This window comes from Giraffa tippelskirchi, chromosome 4 (assembly GCF_054371585.1).
Source record: "Giraffa tippelskirchi isolate mGirTip1 chromosome 4, T2T-mGirTip1v1.2.pri, whole genome shotgun sequence".
Classification (NCBI taxonomy): Eukaryota; Metazoa; Chordata; class Mammalia; order Artiodactyla; family Giraffidae; genus Giraffa; species Giraffa tippelskirchi.
In genome coordinates, this window is record NC_137278.1 from 98,296,833 (window position 1) to 98,314,510 (window position 17,678).

A 17,678-nucleotide genomic window follows, 5' to 3' on the forward strand; every position below is an offset into this window, starting at 1 on the left:
CGCATCTCCAGAGAGATTTGACAGGATCTCTGGTTTTCACTTCTATGACTTCTCAAAGCTATATCATCTCTGGGATATAAAAGTACAGATGACCCTTGGGCAGCAAGGGTTTGAACTGCATAGGTCCACTGATATGTGGATTTTTTCCAACAGTAGAGACTGCAATACCACAGGGTCCCCAGTTGGGTGAATTTGGTTGCAGAGGAGCCGCAGAGGTGGAGAGCCAGCTGTAACCTGTATGCGGATTAACCCCTTGTTGTTCAAGGGTCAGCTGTCTTCTAGAGACACACAGATTTGTGAAAACTAGTGAGTTGCCAAAACTCATTGAACTGTACACTTAAAATGGGCGTATCTTATTGTATATCACTTATGCCTCAAAAATTGTTGATTTTGTAAAATATTCTAATCAGAAAGTCAAATGTTAATTTGAGAGGCTTTAGAGAAACAGAGAAAGAAACCGTTACTAATCAGAGTTAAGCCTCTTCAAAAAATAAGTTTGAACAGCTGTGTTTTTCCAAGCTGTTTAACTATCAAGGGTTCTTTTACTTTGACTCTCACCCCCAGGGAAAGGAAAGCCTCCTCAGCGCAAGGTGAAGCCACCCAAGAAGCAGGAGGAGAAGGAGAAGAAGGGAAAGGGGAAGCCCCTGGAAGACGAGCTGAAGGACTCCTTGGCCGACGACGACAGCTCCTCCACCACCACAGAAACCTCCAACCCAGACACAGACCCTCTCCTCAAGGAGGTAGGACAGCCTCCTGGAGTGGGGTGGATACAGAGTGACCATGCTCAGTGTATAGACACGCCCAGGTGATCTCTCTTTCCTGCACAGGCACCACAGCTCCAGGCGAGAGTATGTTCCTTTCCCCAGGGAGCAAGTCAGGAAGCCTAATAAGGTGGAATAATTAGAAATTGGAAACACAGCTTGAAAGCTAGGGTCTGTCTGGAATAGTAACCACTCTGGTTCATAAAAATTGTCTCAGATTTTAAGTATCAAAAAACGATGGGAAGGAATTATACCACTTTGTTTTGATTATATTGGCCGTATCCTGTTGTATCACCAGTACAAGCTACAGTAAGCCCTGGTAGCAGGTAGAGTGGTGGCTGTGACCCAGGCTTCAGGGGTCCCCAAGCTCCAAGCACTCCCCCAGCACACCGGGAAAGCTTCCTCATTCCCCATGCTCAGCTCTAAGGGGGTCGTGGGCATCAGGGGTCATACTGCCAAATGCCTGGACACCGTGGCCGCGAGGTAGATGGAGGGTGATGTTACTGCTGTGACTGTCAGAGAGCATGTGTTATAAGGTATGAGGAAAAGTGAGGGTGTAATTCCCTTTGGGCGTTTTTATTTCTAAATGACCATATTTCAAATTTAAAATGAGCCAAATAGAGCCTTTAATATTGTGGAGCTGAATTTCTATTTCAGTCTTAATCTAGTGGCTTAAGGAATCATTTCTTAAACACATCCAGCAGTGTCATCTTCATCTGTTAATTTTTAAAGTAAAGTTGACACGTGACACTTCTTGTCAGCTGCCCTCACCTGTGCATCCCTAAGGTTTGGCAGGTGCTCTGGGTCCACTCAGGGTCATCCACAGCTGGGGCTGGCACTCTCTCCTGAATCTCCTCTGTGCCAGGTGCTGCAGAGGAGCAGAAGGCCTCAAGTGGTCCTCAAGTGGGGTCTCAGCCATCTCTGAGCCCCTTGAGGACAAGAACCTGGCCTTTCTGTCCTCAGTTGTTTTTCAAGCACCCAGCACGCAGATTCTCAACACGTATTTGCTGAGTGCATGGGGAGAAGAGGGCTGGAAAAGACACACATGCAAGAGAAAATGACTTGCCAGGTTTGTAATCTAGTTGGGAAGAAACTAGAGCATGTGTTTCACACACAAAACGGGCGAATGCATCAGTGACAAAGAAAAAAGAGCACAGGAACTTTAAGCATCTGGAAAGCATTCTCAGCACAGACTTGCTCCCCAACTTTACTCCACCTTCTTTCTGTCTTTCCAGTGTTTTCCTAACCACTCCTCTCCAGCTGACCCCATCAGCCAGCACTCTGTGTTCCCCCCCACCCCCACCCCCCCGCTGGCATCATTCTTCCTTCTCTGCGGTTCATTTTCTCCTGGTCGTCCCCCTCATAGACAGTGCTCAGGACTGGCCACCTCCATGCCTTTTACCATTCTCCCTGCTGAGCAGTTTTTATTCCTCCCCCTTAGCGCTTGTTGTTGTTGTTTTCAGTCACATGCGGGAGCTTACTTCCCTGTCCAGGGATTGAACCGGTTCCCCTGCAGTGGAAGCTCAGTCTTAACCACTAGACCACCAGGAGAGTGCCCCTTCAGCGCTTTTGCGTACAGTTCCTGTGCTCTTGTTTCTCTGTGACTGATGCATTTGCCTCAGTGTGTGTTTTCTTCCCAACTAGATTACAAACCTGGCAAGTCATTTTCTCTTGCATGTGTGTCTTTTCCAGCCCTTTTCTCCCCAAACAGCAAACAGCAAACACATGTTGAGAACCTGAGTAGTGGGTGCTTAAGAAACAACCATGGACAGAAAGGCCAGGTTCTTGTCTTCAAGGGGCTCATGGTCTGCAAAGTTCTTGATGAGTCGGGTGGTCCGGGAATACTTCCCACATGACTCAGCACAGTCTCAGAAAGTACTTGGGCAGGAGGGTGTTGTACCCCTCTCTGCCATTAGGTGGATGGGTCTGTGTGACCTGTTAAAATCCAGGCTGCCTGAACTGCAGCCTGACCCTGTCGGGTGGACACTCATCTGCCCTTTGGTGGGAGCTCTCCACCCCTCCCAGCAGCTCTGCCCTTCAGCCGAGGCTGTCTCCTCCCATTTTTTCACTTCCCACCGTCCTGTATGTGGTCTTCTGCACATGAGCAGTGCACGCCCACTTTCCAGGTGGCTCCAGGTGGGGTCACCAGTGCCTGAATGATGCCTGCCCTGTTTAGAGACAAGCCCCTTGGGCTCATGTGTGGGAGTAGCAGCAGCTTCACCTTACTCTGGAGCACCAGGTGTAGTTTCCATGCGTGCCTGAACTAGGACCCAGGGGCAGCATTGCTGGGCTAGTCTGGGCTGTGGCCTTCTCGGCCAACAGGACAGCTCCTCTAGGCTCCAGTCCCAGCCGGAGAACATTTCTGCATGAAGACACACGTTGATCTGTGTCCGGTGTTTCCCTCCTGCTAGACTTTACCATCCTTGAGGGAAGGGACCGGGCCCTCTTGGTAACCCCATTGCCTGACACCAACGGGGTGACCAGGGACGGATGGTTGAATAAGTGGATGAATAGCTGAGCCCCTGCCCTGGATGGTGAGCATCTGTTAGCATCCCAGCCACCATGACACTGTTGACAGTCATGTGTTACCATGAACACTTGGGAGGGACAATGCTGACGCTTGCTACTGCCTGTGCTGTCTTCTCCCCCTGGGGCTTCCTTGTGCACAGGATTGGGAACATCACCAGGAGTGTGTCACTGTATCCTGCAGTCCTGCCTTTTCTTGTAAAAAGGGCAAGGTTTTGCTCCCCAGTGCTTAAAAACAAGCTATTAATTTGTTGCTACCACTGTCACCTCCTACTCTAGTCAGGATGTGAGTATAATTTTAAGTGACATGCCTGATAATTCAGACTCACTAAAACATAATTATAATAAATCAAAGGCTGGAAAATTGACAGAACCACAATAGAGAGAGATTTGAAGAAAGGAACTTATCATTTGTATACTTGTGATACATATGGCTTCTCCATCTTTGGTGTTGTGTCTCTGCCTTCAAATAGGACTATATCAGGCATTTTTAATCTTGAGTTACTCAGCAATTAAGTATACTTTTTTTTTTACAGGATGCAGAAAAGCAAAAGGGAAAACAAGCCATGCCTGAAAAACATGAAAATGAAATGTCTCAAGTGAAACAAAAAAGCAAAAAACTCTTAAATGTTAAGAAAGAAATCCCAGCAGATGTGAAACCCAGGTAAGAAAAGTATGATTTCAGAGAAATGAGGTATAAGTAAGAGAAGTTACTGGTGAGAACTCGGTAATGGTTTTGTCTGCTTGATTGGTTTTTCTGGGGTTTTTTGCAATGAAAGCTGTGTACCTCTGGAGAAGGCAATGGCACCCCACTCCAGTACTCTTGCCTGGAAAATCCCATGGACGGAGGAGCCTGGTGGGCTGCAGCCCATGGGGTCGCACAGAGTCGGACACGACTGAAGCAGCAGCAGCTGTGCATCTCATTACGTTTCTCTGGGTTTTTTCTGCTGCCCAGCGTTCACTGTCACTGGGGAGGGGCAGGCACATGCTTCTGAGGTCAGACATAATAAAAGGCAGATTTAAAACTTGTAAAAACAGAGGAGGACCAGTAGTTAAAACATCATGCTTCCACTGCAAGGGGCATGGGTTCAACCCCTGGTCAGGGAACTAAGATCCCACATGCCACGTGGCTCAGCCAAAATATGGGCGGGGAGAAATGGAGGAGAAAAATACAGTTGATGATTTGCTCCTGGGCAGAGAGCCATTTCACTTCTGCCCAAAGATGGACTTGATGTTCCAGCCGCAGGTATGAGCATAATTTCTCTCATAGGATCTCTGGGTCTGCTCACTCACCCAGGGCTGTCATGGGGATCTGGACTCCGGGGCTGTAAAACTTGGAAAATTTTATTCTTAACCTGTGATTCCCAGGTGGCACTAGTGGTAAAGAACCTGCCTGCCAATGCAGGAGACTTAAGAGACATCAGGAAGATCCCCTGGAGGAGGGCATGGCAACCCACTCCAGTATTCATGCCTGAAGAATCCCATGGACAGAGGAGCCTGGCAGGCTACAATCCAAAGGGTCGCAGAGAGTCAGACGCAACTGAAGCGACTTAACACACGGCACATACATTCTTACCTTTAAAAAAAAAAAAAGTGCTCAGGGCAGATACTACCACCAGATAGTTGCCATGAAATAGCTCCTGTCCAGTCCCCTGGGCCAGGGTCCTTGGGCCCCACAGGCAGGGCACCCTATAAAATGTTTCCCCAAGGAAATGAATGATTTGAACTATTGGGTTATTATTTCCTAAGGTTCCTTCATACTTTCATTAAACTTTGGGTCTAATAAACTAATCCTGGTTTTAGAGTTGTTAACAGTACCCTACTGCTGCTGCTGCTGCTAAGTCGCTCCAGTCGTGTCCAACTCTGTGCGACCCCATAGATGGCAGCCCACCAGGCTCCCCCGTCCCTGGGATTCTCCAGGCAAGAACACTACTAGTTCATCATATAAGATGGCCATCTGCATGGAAGCCAATATTGACCTCCTTCTCTGATAAGTGGACATCAACCCAGGAAGTTGAGGGAATTATGTATAAATTAATAAAGGAAGACATGGTTTGTTGTCATCAGAACTGACTGGAGCTTTGCAGAAAGTCTGTTCTTACTCAGATTCTAGGAATAAAGCTTGAACTCTGCAAAAACACCAGTAAACTGGACTCTGTCCCTAGATTATACAGCTTAACTCAACAGGGCCAGCTTGTCCTGTAGAACCAGAAGCCAATCAGAAATTAGTGGTTACTGCAGAAAAATTTAACCTTGTCCCTGAACTTAAGAAGCAGCACAGTACATGGCAATATTAGTAATGGAGTATTTATACTTAAAGTTACCCTTTTGTGCAAAATGTTAGTTGAAGTGGCCTAACTACACAATTTGTTGAGACCGATCTGACCTGTTTAGAAGCAGCGTCAAGTGGAATAATGGCTCATGCACTTGACTCTGCCCTGAGGGGAAATCACCCTGAGGCACTTTGGTGCTAATATTCTGGTGCCCCAGACAGGAATAACAGCCCTAGTCAAGTGGCTAGAAATTATTCTTCTAGGACATTTGCAGTCTTAGTTGACTGATCAGATGTTTTAAAGTGTTGTTCAGTCACTAAGTCATGTCCGACTCTTTGCAACCCCATGAACTGCAACATGCCAGGCTTTCCTGTCCTCACTGTTTTTAAAGTAAATGAGGCTAAAAAATCCAAATTATGAAAAACCCTAATTTTTACCTATCCTGAGATCTTGTGAGAATGGAGCATTGTGCTGTCATTGTTAGGATCATAAGTTTAAAAGCCCAGCTTCTGAGGATTTAGTGAAATCAGTCCATAGGTGACTGTCACCACAGGGACACCGTTCATTCTCCTTGATGCCCGAGCTCAAGTATATTTAAAACAGATCGTACATACGCATTAATCCTCTCACCCTTCTTCCAGAAGTCACAACAGTGACTTCTGTTGTATTCTGATCTTTTTAGGAAATCAGTTGACTGTTAGCAGATTTGACTTTGAGGATTTGTGAAAGACTTCACTTGATGCCCCTGACTCTGCAGGGGGTATTGAGGGAGTTTGCTGGTATTCCCAGAGCCAGAGCTACCCACTCTCCAGCCCCCAGTCAGGAGGCAGAATGAGAACTCAACATTTTTTTAAAGATTTTATTTATTTATTTGGCTGCACCAGGTCTTAGTTGCAGCATGTGGGACAGGGATCAAACCTGGGCCCCCTGCATTGGAGCACAGGGTCTCAGCCACTGGACCACCAGGGGAGTCTTAACTCATGTCCTCTTGATGTGTGTAGTTAACAGAGATCATTACCAGAAGACAGTTTAAGCAATATGCTCTAAATTGTCTTTGTCAATCATAAGTAGAAAGCCAGATTTATAAAACTGTAGCCTTAATGGTCTCACCCATAAACAGTACATTTTTTCATGTCAGTTCATTAGCCCACCTAAAATTCTACTCATTCGGGTGAACCGAGCCCTTTGGATTTTTGGTTAGCCTTTATACTAATTCCAAATGTAACAACAATTTATGATAGAAAATTTGTGAAATACAAAGAAACAAAATAATGAAAAGAAAATGACCTTTGACCAACTACCTTATATAATGTTTATAAAGCACCTCTGTTAAAATTTTTTTATGAAATCATGCTTTATATACTACTGTTCTATTATCTGCTTACCTTTTTGAAAGGAGGGGGGCGTGTACTAGTTATGGACACTGGGATATAGAAAGTCTGAGCCATCCTTACGTTTGCGGTCTGGTGTGAACTAGCTTGGTGGGCAGTGCCAGGCCCAGAGCCCAGCAGAAATCTACCCCCTAGGAGGGGTGGTGGAAGGAAGATGTGACGCTTTAAGAACCTGAAGGGTGGGGGGCAAAGTGCTGGATCGGAATGACACCCCTGGAGGCTGGGGCAGCAAGTGCACTTAGGTGGAAAATGCCAGACACTGCCCACTTTAAGAACGTTTGTATTGATCAGTGAATTCTGTGAAGTTTTTCAGTGGAAAGCCAGCTATCAGCTCAGCCTTGAACCAACAGCTTTGCGGCTGTCACCAGGAGCCCACTGATGATTTTTGGAGTAATTCTTGTAAGGGGCTGCTGGGTTCCCTCAGCTGAAAGGCGTCCTTTTCTGGGGCCGCATCAGCCTAGCTCCTGTCAACAGAGAGGCCTCCATTGATCTTGGTGGGCAGCACAGAGGTGGCTTTGTGTAGAAGGTTCTTATGGTTGATGTGTTTCTATTGTTCACCATACTGCCTTATGTGGGCCGTCTCCCCAGGTCATTTCTCCTAAAGATCACTTCTCTCTCAGCAAACTTCAATGTTTTCTTCATCAGGCTGTGGAAACTTAAAAATAGCCCTTAAAACTTAAAGTTGTCTCCTGTTTTGCCTTGCTGACAGGAAGTTCAGAGCCAATTAATTGTCCTATTTAAACATGTTTATTATGTTAAGCTTACCTCTTAATATTTTAGAAGTAATATACTCTAAATAGATCAGTGAAAATAATATTTAAATTTTGGCCTAAGATGAACCCTCAGTTCAAGAATAGAGAAGAATATTTACCCCACCCACTCGGCCTAGACCTTAGGCAAATAAGAGAGTCCTGCCGCCCTGCTGTGGGCTTTGGGGGTTTTGTAGGTCACCCAGGAACTAGCCCTAGTGAACTTAGCCCTGGTTCACTGCATGGTGTCCATGGGAAAATGGGTTCAGAGTTTTGAGTCACGGAACCTTTGACAGTTCTGAGACCTTTCAGAGTCTCCATATTCAAGAGTCCTGCAGGCAGTCCACACATTGGGTGAGGATCTAGGTGCTGGGTGAGGAGGCTTCAGGTGGGGTGAGACTTGCTCACAAGCAGAATGACTGCACTTAGCTCCTACAAGGCTAGTTTGTACAAACAGCTTCCTACACCTTATCTGAGGTAGGTGCTCCTACCCGTTACATATTGTTAAATAATGGACCTCAGTTCCCTGTCTGCTCTCAGAATAGCAGAGGATAAATCTGTCCATGTCTTCTGAGCAGTATTAGAAGTGCTTGGTGGCTGCCAGCCCTCAGGACAGTGGGTGGATAATGCATCAGGAAGCCAAACGAGTCAAAGAAGCCATTGAAATTGTAGCCGGATCAGTGGCTTCTCCTCTCAGCTCTGAAACAAAGCGTTGTATTTGAATGTTCCACCCGTGGTTGTCTTTCAGTTCTTTAGAGCTACCGTATACTGCTCCCTTGGAAAGTAAACAGCGCCGAAATCTCCCAACCAAGATTCCTCTTCCAACTACATTGACCAGTGGATCCAAACCACGAAACTCCCAGAAAACAAAAGGTATTTTCCTTTCTCATCGTATAGGTGGTCTAATGATTCATTGTATTAGTGGTTGTTTGTTGTGAGTTCACAGTAACCAGGAGTCGTCAGGCATAGATGGATTCTCATTCTCATCAGAAGGTTTTTTGAAATTGGCCCGAAGGAAAGGGATGATCCTCCGTCATGGCTTTCTTTTCTGAATTCTGGACAGGTACAAGTAAGTTAGTGGATAGCAGGCCACCTGCCCTCGCAAAGTTCCTCCCAAACAGTCAAGAACTAGGCAACACCAGCAGCTCAGAAGGTGAAAAAGACTCTCCACCGCCAGAGTGGGATTCCGTGCCTGTTCACAAGCCTGGCAGCTGTAAGTATGGTGCTCCCCAGACCCGCAGCACATCCGGGTCTGGGCGGGAAAACTGCAGGGCATCTTGCCTCAAAGGAGACCCTGGATCTGGTGTGCTGGAGCCGGTTTGTAGCAGCCAGCAGACACATTGGTAAAGGGTCTACGAGCAGTTAAATTGAAGTAGTTTGATTGGCTGTAGTGTAAGTGTTCATAGCGGAGCAGTCAGACAATTCAGGGAGCTGGTTCACCACCCCCCTGCTTCCCTCTGTACGACATGGAAAGTTCTAGTAGAGCAGTGAACCATCCAGAGAAGGGCTCAACATCCCGTTACCTGACCAGTTTCTCATATGTTTACAGCGTGACCACTTTCGTAAGAATTCACTTTGTTCCCAATTTACCACATCTTCTCCATAAACAACCTGTGTAAAGGTGTGTTAGTTTTCTCACCAGCTTCCTGACCTTGTTCCCCAGGTCTGGCCTGCAGGAAATCATGACAGGAGCACTGTCTCCTAGAATAGGGTGGTGGCCCTCAGGCTCTAGACATATAGGACCTGGAAGAGGAGAGACCAGCACAGCAAAGGCCTGGGGGCAGGGCCTTGGTGATCAGTCCTGTAGAGCTGATCTGTCTACACTCAGCCACCATATCAGAGTGACTCCATTGGGCCCATTTGTGCCAAAGGGAAAATCAGGGGTGAGCACCGGGTTTGAGGTCACGGGGGTTTAGAGAAGAGGGGAGATTGGAGGCCAGTGAGTTGAATGAGGGTGAAGGATTTGGGTGAGATGGGTGTTGAGCACAAGCCTGTGTAAATACCAGGGAGAGACACACTCCCTGGGTTAAAACCTGCAGCCCCATATTTGCTGTGAAACTTTCTGGAGCCTTTTTAGTACTTTCTTCTTGCCTGAGATGAGGGAGAGAGTCCAAAATCCCTGGTCATTCAAGAAATGAGTTGAACGAGTCTCTGGGTCGTCCCAGGGTCCAGGCTGCTGCTTTCAGGCCCTTAGATCCCCTCTGAGGTTTCAACAGGACACTGTTGCTTGGATTGTACCCTGTGACAGGGGCCGTTTCCCCGCAGAAGAAGCTGCGTTTCAGTGCAGGGAGTAAACACCGTGTTCCCAGGGAGCGGGTTTCGCTGGGCTCTGTGAAGCCCAGCAAAGCCTGGGGGTCCTCTGCAGGGAGGAGGTGTGGGTGTCAGGTCAGCAGACATTTGGGCAAGTGAGGAGAGGAGATTCTTCCAGTGAACAAGGTTGAGAGGGGACAGGTGGAAACGGTGGGTGAATAGGTGCCGGCCTCATGGGGGAAGCGCGGGGAGAGCTTTTAGGGCAGATGCACAGCCGAAGATGGGAAGACTAACTCGGGCTTCGAAGAGATGGGGGACTTTGTATGGAGGTTCCGATGCAGGGCTTGGACACAGCCAGGATCACGTGAGCTCACTTGGGCCCCAGCCCCTTGCCTGTTGGGAGAAGCACCCACACAGCCAGCTTGATTCTGAAAGTGAGGGGTACAGGCCCTACGGGTGGGTGGGGAGCAGAGCAGACCGTCCTTGCTCTGGAGGCGCGAAAGGCCAGCCAGAGGGACCCAGGGGAGCAACGCACTGAGCTGGGCAAAGCTTCCTGGGCCGGGGGAAGAGGCAAGGGGGAGGCTAGGCCAGGGGGGTCGTGCCAGGGTAACTGGGCGAGTAGGGCCTCCAGAGACTGAGCTTGTGGAGGCCAAGCCCTTTCCTCACGCCTCTGTCACAGCACCAGGGCACACATGACAGATGTGCAAGGTGGTACCTGTTTGTGATAAGTTATGTGTTTCCACTGAGTGGATGCAGAATCTATCTTATTTTCTGTTCAAAACTTTTAAAACAGTTGTGCTTTAAAGGGCAGCAGGAATAGAGTAGCAGTTTGTATCCTTGTAAAACAGGGACCAGGCGGGCCCACAGAGTGCAAGGGTCACCCTGATGGAGCTGGGGGTGCCCTCCCGGCCCCACCCCTGTGAGGTTTGGGCCTGTGTGGTAGTACAGGGTCTTCCAGGTCCAGGCAAAGACTCCACCTGCCCGTCCCTGAGGACGTGGGGAAGCTTCCTGCCAGCCTGAGGAGGCAGGGGACCTCAGCCCCGGGAAGGGCCTGCAGAGCTGGGTCACGGCGGCAAGTCCGGGAAAGGCAGAGGGACGGAACACACGAGAAAGCTGTCGGTTTTTCTCAGTAAAAGCACTTGAGTTACTGCCTCACTATCAGAGGATCAAAAGCAACTATTTTTGAAGAGTAAAAATCGAAATGTCACAACTGAGAGTGTTTATTTTTAATTTGCAGCTACAGATAGTCTTTATAAACTCTCTCTGCAAACCCTCAACGCAGACATCTTCCTGAAACAACGCCAGACCTCACCGCCACCTGCCTCCCCATCACCGCCTGCTGCACCCTGCCCGTTCACGTCCCGGAGCAGCTACAGCAGCATTGTCAATGGCAGCCCGGGCAGGTGGGCTCGCGGCCTCTCCCTGGAGCTGGGGCTGGGTCGGTGGGACCCTCAGAGGCTGCAGACAGCCAGCCCTTCCCACCTCTGATGTCTGCACCCACCAGCCCTGTGCAGGCTCAGCCCCGCTCCACACCCATCACCTCAGGGCGGCCCGTAGAGTGGAGGTCTAGTTCAGGAGCCAGAAAGCACCTCCTTCCTGAATGAAGTCCCAGGAGCTGTCCGAGGAAACAGGTTGATGGGTCATTTGCTCTAACCTTGTAGCAGGTGAAGGTCACAGTGACAGGGCAGGACCTGGAAGGGCCGAGCACACAGGGAGGCACAGAGCCCGACCGTCAGGGTGACAGTGGCCTTGACGGGGCGCCGCTCCCAGCACGGGGCAGGTGTCAGCACATTGCGTCTTCCCAGTCTGTCCCCCACCCTGCCTCCCACATGCGGAGGCTCCCGGGCACCCTGCCCCGTGTTCCACTCCTGCCCGAGAGGCCGGGGCTCCTCACCTGCTGACGGCACGGGGACACTGCGGCAGTTCCCTGCCTGGCGGTCCCTCCCCAGCATTCCCTCTAGGGGCTGCCCCGCCTCTTTTCCTTAGCTTCTCCCCACATCCCCGACTTTCCGCCTGACTACCCAGGCTTGGGCCTGGCCACCCCAGCCCTGCTGGGGCCCCAGCCCCTGGGACACGAGCCCCTGGGGGGCTCCATGCGGGGGTGTTGGGGGGAAGTGCCAGCGAGGACTAAAGTGTTCTCGCCTCACTTCTTCCCTCTAGTGACCCTAAAACACAGCAGCCAAATGGAAGCAAACACAGACTGACGAAAGCCTCCTCGCTCCCGGGCAAGAACGGCAACCCCACTTTCGCCGCGGTCACAGCCGGGTACGACAAGAGCCCAGGTGAGTGGCTTGGCGTCGGAGACCAGGCGCCACGGGGCCCGCGGACATGCCTGTGGCCCGGCTGCCTTCCGCTGACTCAGAGCCCGTTATTACAGGTGGGAACGGCTTTGCTAAAGTCTCTTCAAGCAAAACAGATTTCTCCAGCAGCCTTGGCATTTCACACACTCCTGTTGACAGCGATGGCTCAGACAGGTATGGCCGGCCCATCTCAGTTGGGGTGGAGGCAAGAGTGCCTCTCAGGCCAGGTTAACATCTTCTAGCTGTGCGTGTGCTCTGAGGCCCCCAGATGACAAGCAGATGTCTGGTGGTGGTCAGGCGCCTCTGTTAGGTGGAGGTCTCGGTTCCCTCCTAGGCCCCCTGACGGGGGAGAGGCACCCACAACACAGCCCACCCCAGCGGAGGGGGACAGGTGTGTATTCCACCTTCTAAGTCTCCTCGCGCCCCTCTCCGTTATCATGATCATTGTAGAAAAGCTGTGACCTCGTCATTAGAAATAGAAGAACCAAAGTGTATTTGAGAGGAAGGACACTGGAATAGATTCCAGGCAATTATTGTACATTGTTGCTCTTTGACCCAGAGCAGCCACAGTGGCCTGGTGGCATGCAGGGACTGCCTCGGTTCACTTTCCTGGGTAAAATTCCGACAGTAAAATAATGAAAACTGCGAGTAGACTCCCAGTTTTACCTGCTTGATACTAACAAGAAAACGAAGCCTAGATTTGAAACAGTTTAATAAATCTTCCATCGCCAAAAGGTAAACAAGGAAGAAATACCTCTTTTCTCTACAGAACACTTGCTCTGAGCCAGGCTTTCAGCCTGTGACAGAGTGGCCTGAGCCCTGAACCCTCCATGGGATGGAGCGGTCTCCAGTTCTCCCTGTTGTCTGTAACATGCAAGCGCCCGTTGAAGCAGGGCCTCCTGTGTGTGCAGCTGTGAGCGATGGATCTGTCTCCATTGACCATCGCGTTCTTGTGTGTCACGTTTTTTTCTCCCAACATTCAGCTCGGGTCTGTGGAGCCCCGTGAGCAACCCCAGCAGCCCTGACCTCACACCCCTCAACTCGTTCTCGGCCTTTGGGAACTCTTTTAACCTAACTGGTGGTGAGTGTTTAAACACCAGCCCATGACTAATGAGCCGTGGACAGAGACGGAAGGAGGGAAGGGTCATTTGACGTGTGGAGGAGACTGTGGTGGTCATCTAGTGGACATTTCCTACGTCGGCACTATCAGGCAGCCATAGACGTGGGCATGGGGCTGACTTCCGGGAGGTGGGTCTGTTTCTGCTGTCCTGGCCCTCGGACAGGCCCCTCCCCACACCCCAGCCTGAAGGTGCAGTGGGTCTGCTCCATGCAGTGGGGGTCCCCACTGGCTTATGTTCTGCAGAACTGACTTAAGAGATTCAAGAAAGTTCTGTGTCTGAGAGGTGACTCCTGGCTACGCTGGAGCTCCTTATTTTTCTTGCTGTTCAGAATTAGAGGCAGTGATGGGAGTTTCACGTTAGCTGTGATGGTGTTTGCATTTGACAATCCAGTGAAAGGTGTGGGTGAGGTATTGAGATCATGGGCAGAGATCTGGGGAACCTCCCCACACCCCACTTTGCCTGAATGGTGGGGGCTGCTGGAGTGGGTAGGATGCAGACCCCTGAGAGGACACCCGACCTGCCCCGGGAGCACGGCCGGATCCAGCACACACTTGCCTTTGCTTCCTCACTTCCAGAAGTGTTCAGCAAGCTCGGGTTATCGCGATCATGCAGTCAGGCCTCGCAGAGGAGCTGGAATGAGCTGAGCAGCGGCCCCTCCTACCTCTGGGACTCGCCGGCCACAGAGCCCAGCCCTTCCTGGCCCGCCAGTTCCAGCTCCCCGACCCACACAGCCACAGTGAGTAGGCTTGCTCCACCTGCCTGCTCAGGCAGCATCACAGCTGTCGCTGTCCCTGGGGTAATGCTGACAGAGATAAATGATAACAGCAGCATGAAGGCATGGGTTAGCACTCTTACCCTGTCCACTGCTGTGTCTTCATTTCTGCCAAAGTGACCATCAGTACTCTTCAGAGCCGAGATGGTCCAGAAGTTTCAGGAGGAAGGCTGAGACGCTGAGACTTGATCTCTGAATTCTCTCATTTCAGCCTTTCCCAACCTGTAAGTTAGACCACAGGGTGACTGGGGGCCCATCTTAGGCTAGATGATGCCTGAGCATTGCACATACCAGGTTCTGAGAGGCCCATGTCTCAAGCTTTTTCTAGGTGCATCTGTTTATTTCTCAGCTAAATGGTTCTGCAAAGATCATGTGCCACAAAAAGTAAATGATTCCTGGTTTCAGCTTTTACAAAATCATGACAGAAAAATAGGATCCCATTGTGATTACTTCTTCATCTTCAGGAAAACTCAATTAGATGTGCAAGATTTAACAGTAGGTATTTTAACTTCACCAATTCCAAAGTTTGTCTTCACTCGTAATTATTCTGGCTTCAGTTTTCCAAGCATCTTAACCATTCTTTTAAAATGGGGTATAACTGTTTGAGCCTTGCAGGCCATTATTGCTGGGTCTTCCCTGGTGGCCCAGAGGGCAAAAGAATCCACCTGCAATGCAGGAGACTTGTGTTCGATCCCTGGGTTGGGAAGAGCCCCTGCAGGAGGGAATGGCAACCCACTCCAGTATTCTTGCCTGGAGAATCCCATGGACAGGAGCCTGGCCGGCTCGAGTCCCTGGGGTCACAAAAGACTAAGCAACTAACACTGTCACTTTATTTATTTTCACTGCTGGTGCAGCCTGTCCAGCTCCTCCATGTGGTGCAAAGGTGGCAGGGGCAGTTCAAGGCCCCATAAACTTCACCTTCAGAAAGGGGCAGGCTAGACTCAGCCCATCGGCTGCGATGGGTGCCCCTTTAGAATTTCCGAACCATCTGCTCAGATGCTGAAGTGGCTGTGTGTGTAAAACATTTAAAGTAAACAGAGTGAGAGAAACCTGTGTTCTAGCCTGTTTTTAGTGTTACCTTCACCACTTTGCCATGTGCCCCCCTCAAGTCTGATGCTTGGCGTCATCCGTTTTGTCTCATCAGCCCATCCTTGGCAGCCCCAGCAGCCTGTGGTCATCCACTCCGTTCAGCAGCTCCATCTGGTCCAGCAGCCTGCACAGCACCCTGCCCTTCACCAGCCCCGCCAGCGCGTTGCCGAGCATCGGCCTCATGGGCCCCGAGAGCACCCCGGCACCCCACGCGCCCTCCGCCACCAGCCCCACCGACGACCTGGGCCAGACCTACAACCCCTGGCGGATATGGAGCCCCACCATCGGACGGAGGAGCTCAGACCCCTGGTCGAATTCGCACTTCCCTCATGAGAATTGAAATTAGGCAAAATAAATAAATAAATAAAACGGTGGTGGCCCCTGGTCTAGATCATGATGTGCCCGTTTCCGAGACATCGCGAAGGTTCTCCCCGCTGTCGCTGCCCACTCCCCACCCTCCTCATTTCTGCAGGGCAGGCTTATACCACTCGCTTCTTTCAGATCTTTCTTGCAATTATGATAATACGAGATTTGCTGTTGTGCTTTTAGAGAAAAGTCTGGACTCAGCCACAAACTCCAGTAAGACCTGTACATCTGAAAACCTTACCTGTTATCAACTGTCCACCACCTGTCTTCCTCCAGTCCTTATCTGTCTGTGTGAACACCAGTTTGATATTACAGCTAAGGTGACAACAACTCGAGTTGATTTCAGAAGTCCTGGCATGTGACAATTTTATTAAATTACCATGGTTGGTTTTTTAATAATTTCACAATATTACACGCCAAGATCTAATTTTAAAAATGTATGAGGACTTTGTGCTGAAAAATACAGAGTATTTTTTTAAAATAAGGCTGTCTCGGTTTAAAAGCAGATTACAGAAATGTTAAGTCAACTTTAAGAACAGTGAATGAATGTTAAAACATTCGGTTGAGACCATATGCATTTTCTGTGCTGTTTGTACTTGAGGTATGTAACATTTGTATACCTGAATTTATTTTCAAGATAAACTGAAATGCACATCGCCAAGTCTTGAGATACAAGATTGAAGGTGTATTTCTTAAAAATACAACTTTATGTTGTACTTTGAAATAAATGATGCTTTTTTCAAAAGCCTTGAATTTGTTGTGTCTTTTTTTAAAAAAACACAGAATATGCATATGTTGGAGTTCTCTCACACTAAAATAAGTCATTCTATCTGTGCCTTATTCTGTGGACTTGGACTTACTGTGGCTGGAAGCTCTGTGGTCTAATTAAATTCTGAGGATTTCCATAGTGTTCCCTAAAGGCCCTTGAGAGAAAAAAAGCTCAGACATCTAAAAAGTGTTCGACCCTTTTCCAGTTTTCATATTCCCACAGCTCCTCCAAGTGGTGCCTGTAAAGACCACACAGATACTGGGGAAGTTTCACGGGCCATAACACATCGGTTTGGTTTAATCTCTCAGGAAGTGCTGCCTGCTTCAACAGGCTTCTCTTGTCATCCTTTTCCTGGCCTGTAAAGCCAGCCTCTGCTGCGGTAGCCAGAGATGCTAAACAGGAACATTCTGTGTGGGGTCAGTCACACCACAGAGAAATCCAGCCTTCCCCATGGCTCAGAGTGGCTGAGCTGAAGCATCATCCAGAGAGATTCTGAACCTGACCTTTTCTGTGCGCTGTCAGACTCTGGACACCAGCTTCCTGTCCATTCAGAGCTCAGGCGTGTCAGGCTCACGGAAGACCTTGGCCCTTGTACCTGCGTCTGCCTAGCAGGGGCTTCTGTCTGCAAGTGCAAAATCAAGACACACTTAAGGCCTGGAATTCTTTCTACACCAAAGCAACTCATAAGATGTTACAAAGCCATTGAACCACTGAGCTTCACACAAACCCTAGTTTACAAAAAGAAAAAAAAGGTTTGTTGGCAAACGTTACCTCAGTATCCCAGGGATCCTAAACTTGCACCTTTGGAAGAATCACCTGAAACTCCCAAATGCCTTCCTTGACCCCGTGGGACCCTCATCCTCAGGCTTGAGAAACACGTGGAAAGGGGAAAACCACAAAGAGTTTGCTGTTACCTGGGCTTTTCAGATAATTTGGAGCAGGTATTTGAGAGGCAACCTACTCATCAACCAAACCCAAACCTTTGACCAGATCCAGCCTAACAATTTACCTGCAAAACTGGTTAGCATAGTAGTTTGCTTTGTACTAGGCAAAGGCTGAATTTAAACGTTTGTAACATGGGTTTCCCTGGTGGCTCAGATAGGAAAGAATCCACCTGCCAATGCAGGAGATGTGAATTTAGTCCTTGGGTTGGGAAGATCCCCCCGGAGGAGGAATTGTCAGCCCACTCCAGTACTCTTGCCTGGAGAATCCCATGGACAGAGGAGCCTGGCGGGCTACAGTCCACGCGGTCACAAAGAGTGGGACACGACTGAACGACTTAACACTTTCACTTCAAATGTAACTTAATAA

At 49.3% G+C, this 17,678-nt stretch overlaps 1 protein-coding gene across 6 annotated transcripts in view; it reads left to right on the top strand.

Moving 5' to 3' along the window:
* TMEM131 (transmembrane protein 131) overlaps positions 1-16,343 on the top strand; it is a 180,791-nt gene extending 164,448 nt beyond the window's left edge. Inside the window, exons 32-42 of one of the 6 annotated variants that reach the window (XM_081484467.1) lie at positions 565-740; positions 3,824-3,951; positions 8,449-8,573; positions 8,764-8,913; positions 11,188-11,353; positions 12,111-12,232; positions 12,328-12,424; positions 13,234-13,331; positions 13,947-14,107; positions 14,462-14,638; positions 15,288-16,343. In XM_081484467.1, coding sequence (XP_081340593.1) covers positions 565-740; positions 3,824-3,951; positions 8,449-8,573; positions 8,764-8,913; positions 11,188-11,353; positions 12,111-12,232; positions 12,328-12,424; positions 13,234-13,331; positions 13,947-14,107; positions 14,462-14,638; positions 15,288-15,572 — 1,685 coding nt within the window. In that variant the 3' untranslated portion in view covers positions 15,573-16,343. The remainder of the gene's footprint in view (positions 1-564; positions 741-3,823; positions 3,952-8,448; positions 8,574-8,763; positions 8,914-11,187; positions 11,354-12,110; positions 12,233-12,327; positions 12,425-13,233; positions 13,332-13,946; positions 14,108-14,461; positions 14,639-15,287) is intronic. The other 5 variants (XM_081484470.1, XM_081484469.1, XM_081484471.1 and 2 more) reach the window with 5 other exon arrangements.
* Positions 16,344-17,678: the final 1,335 nt, after the last annotated feature.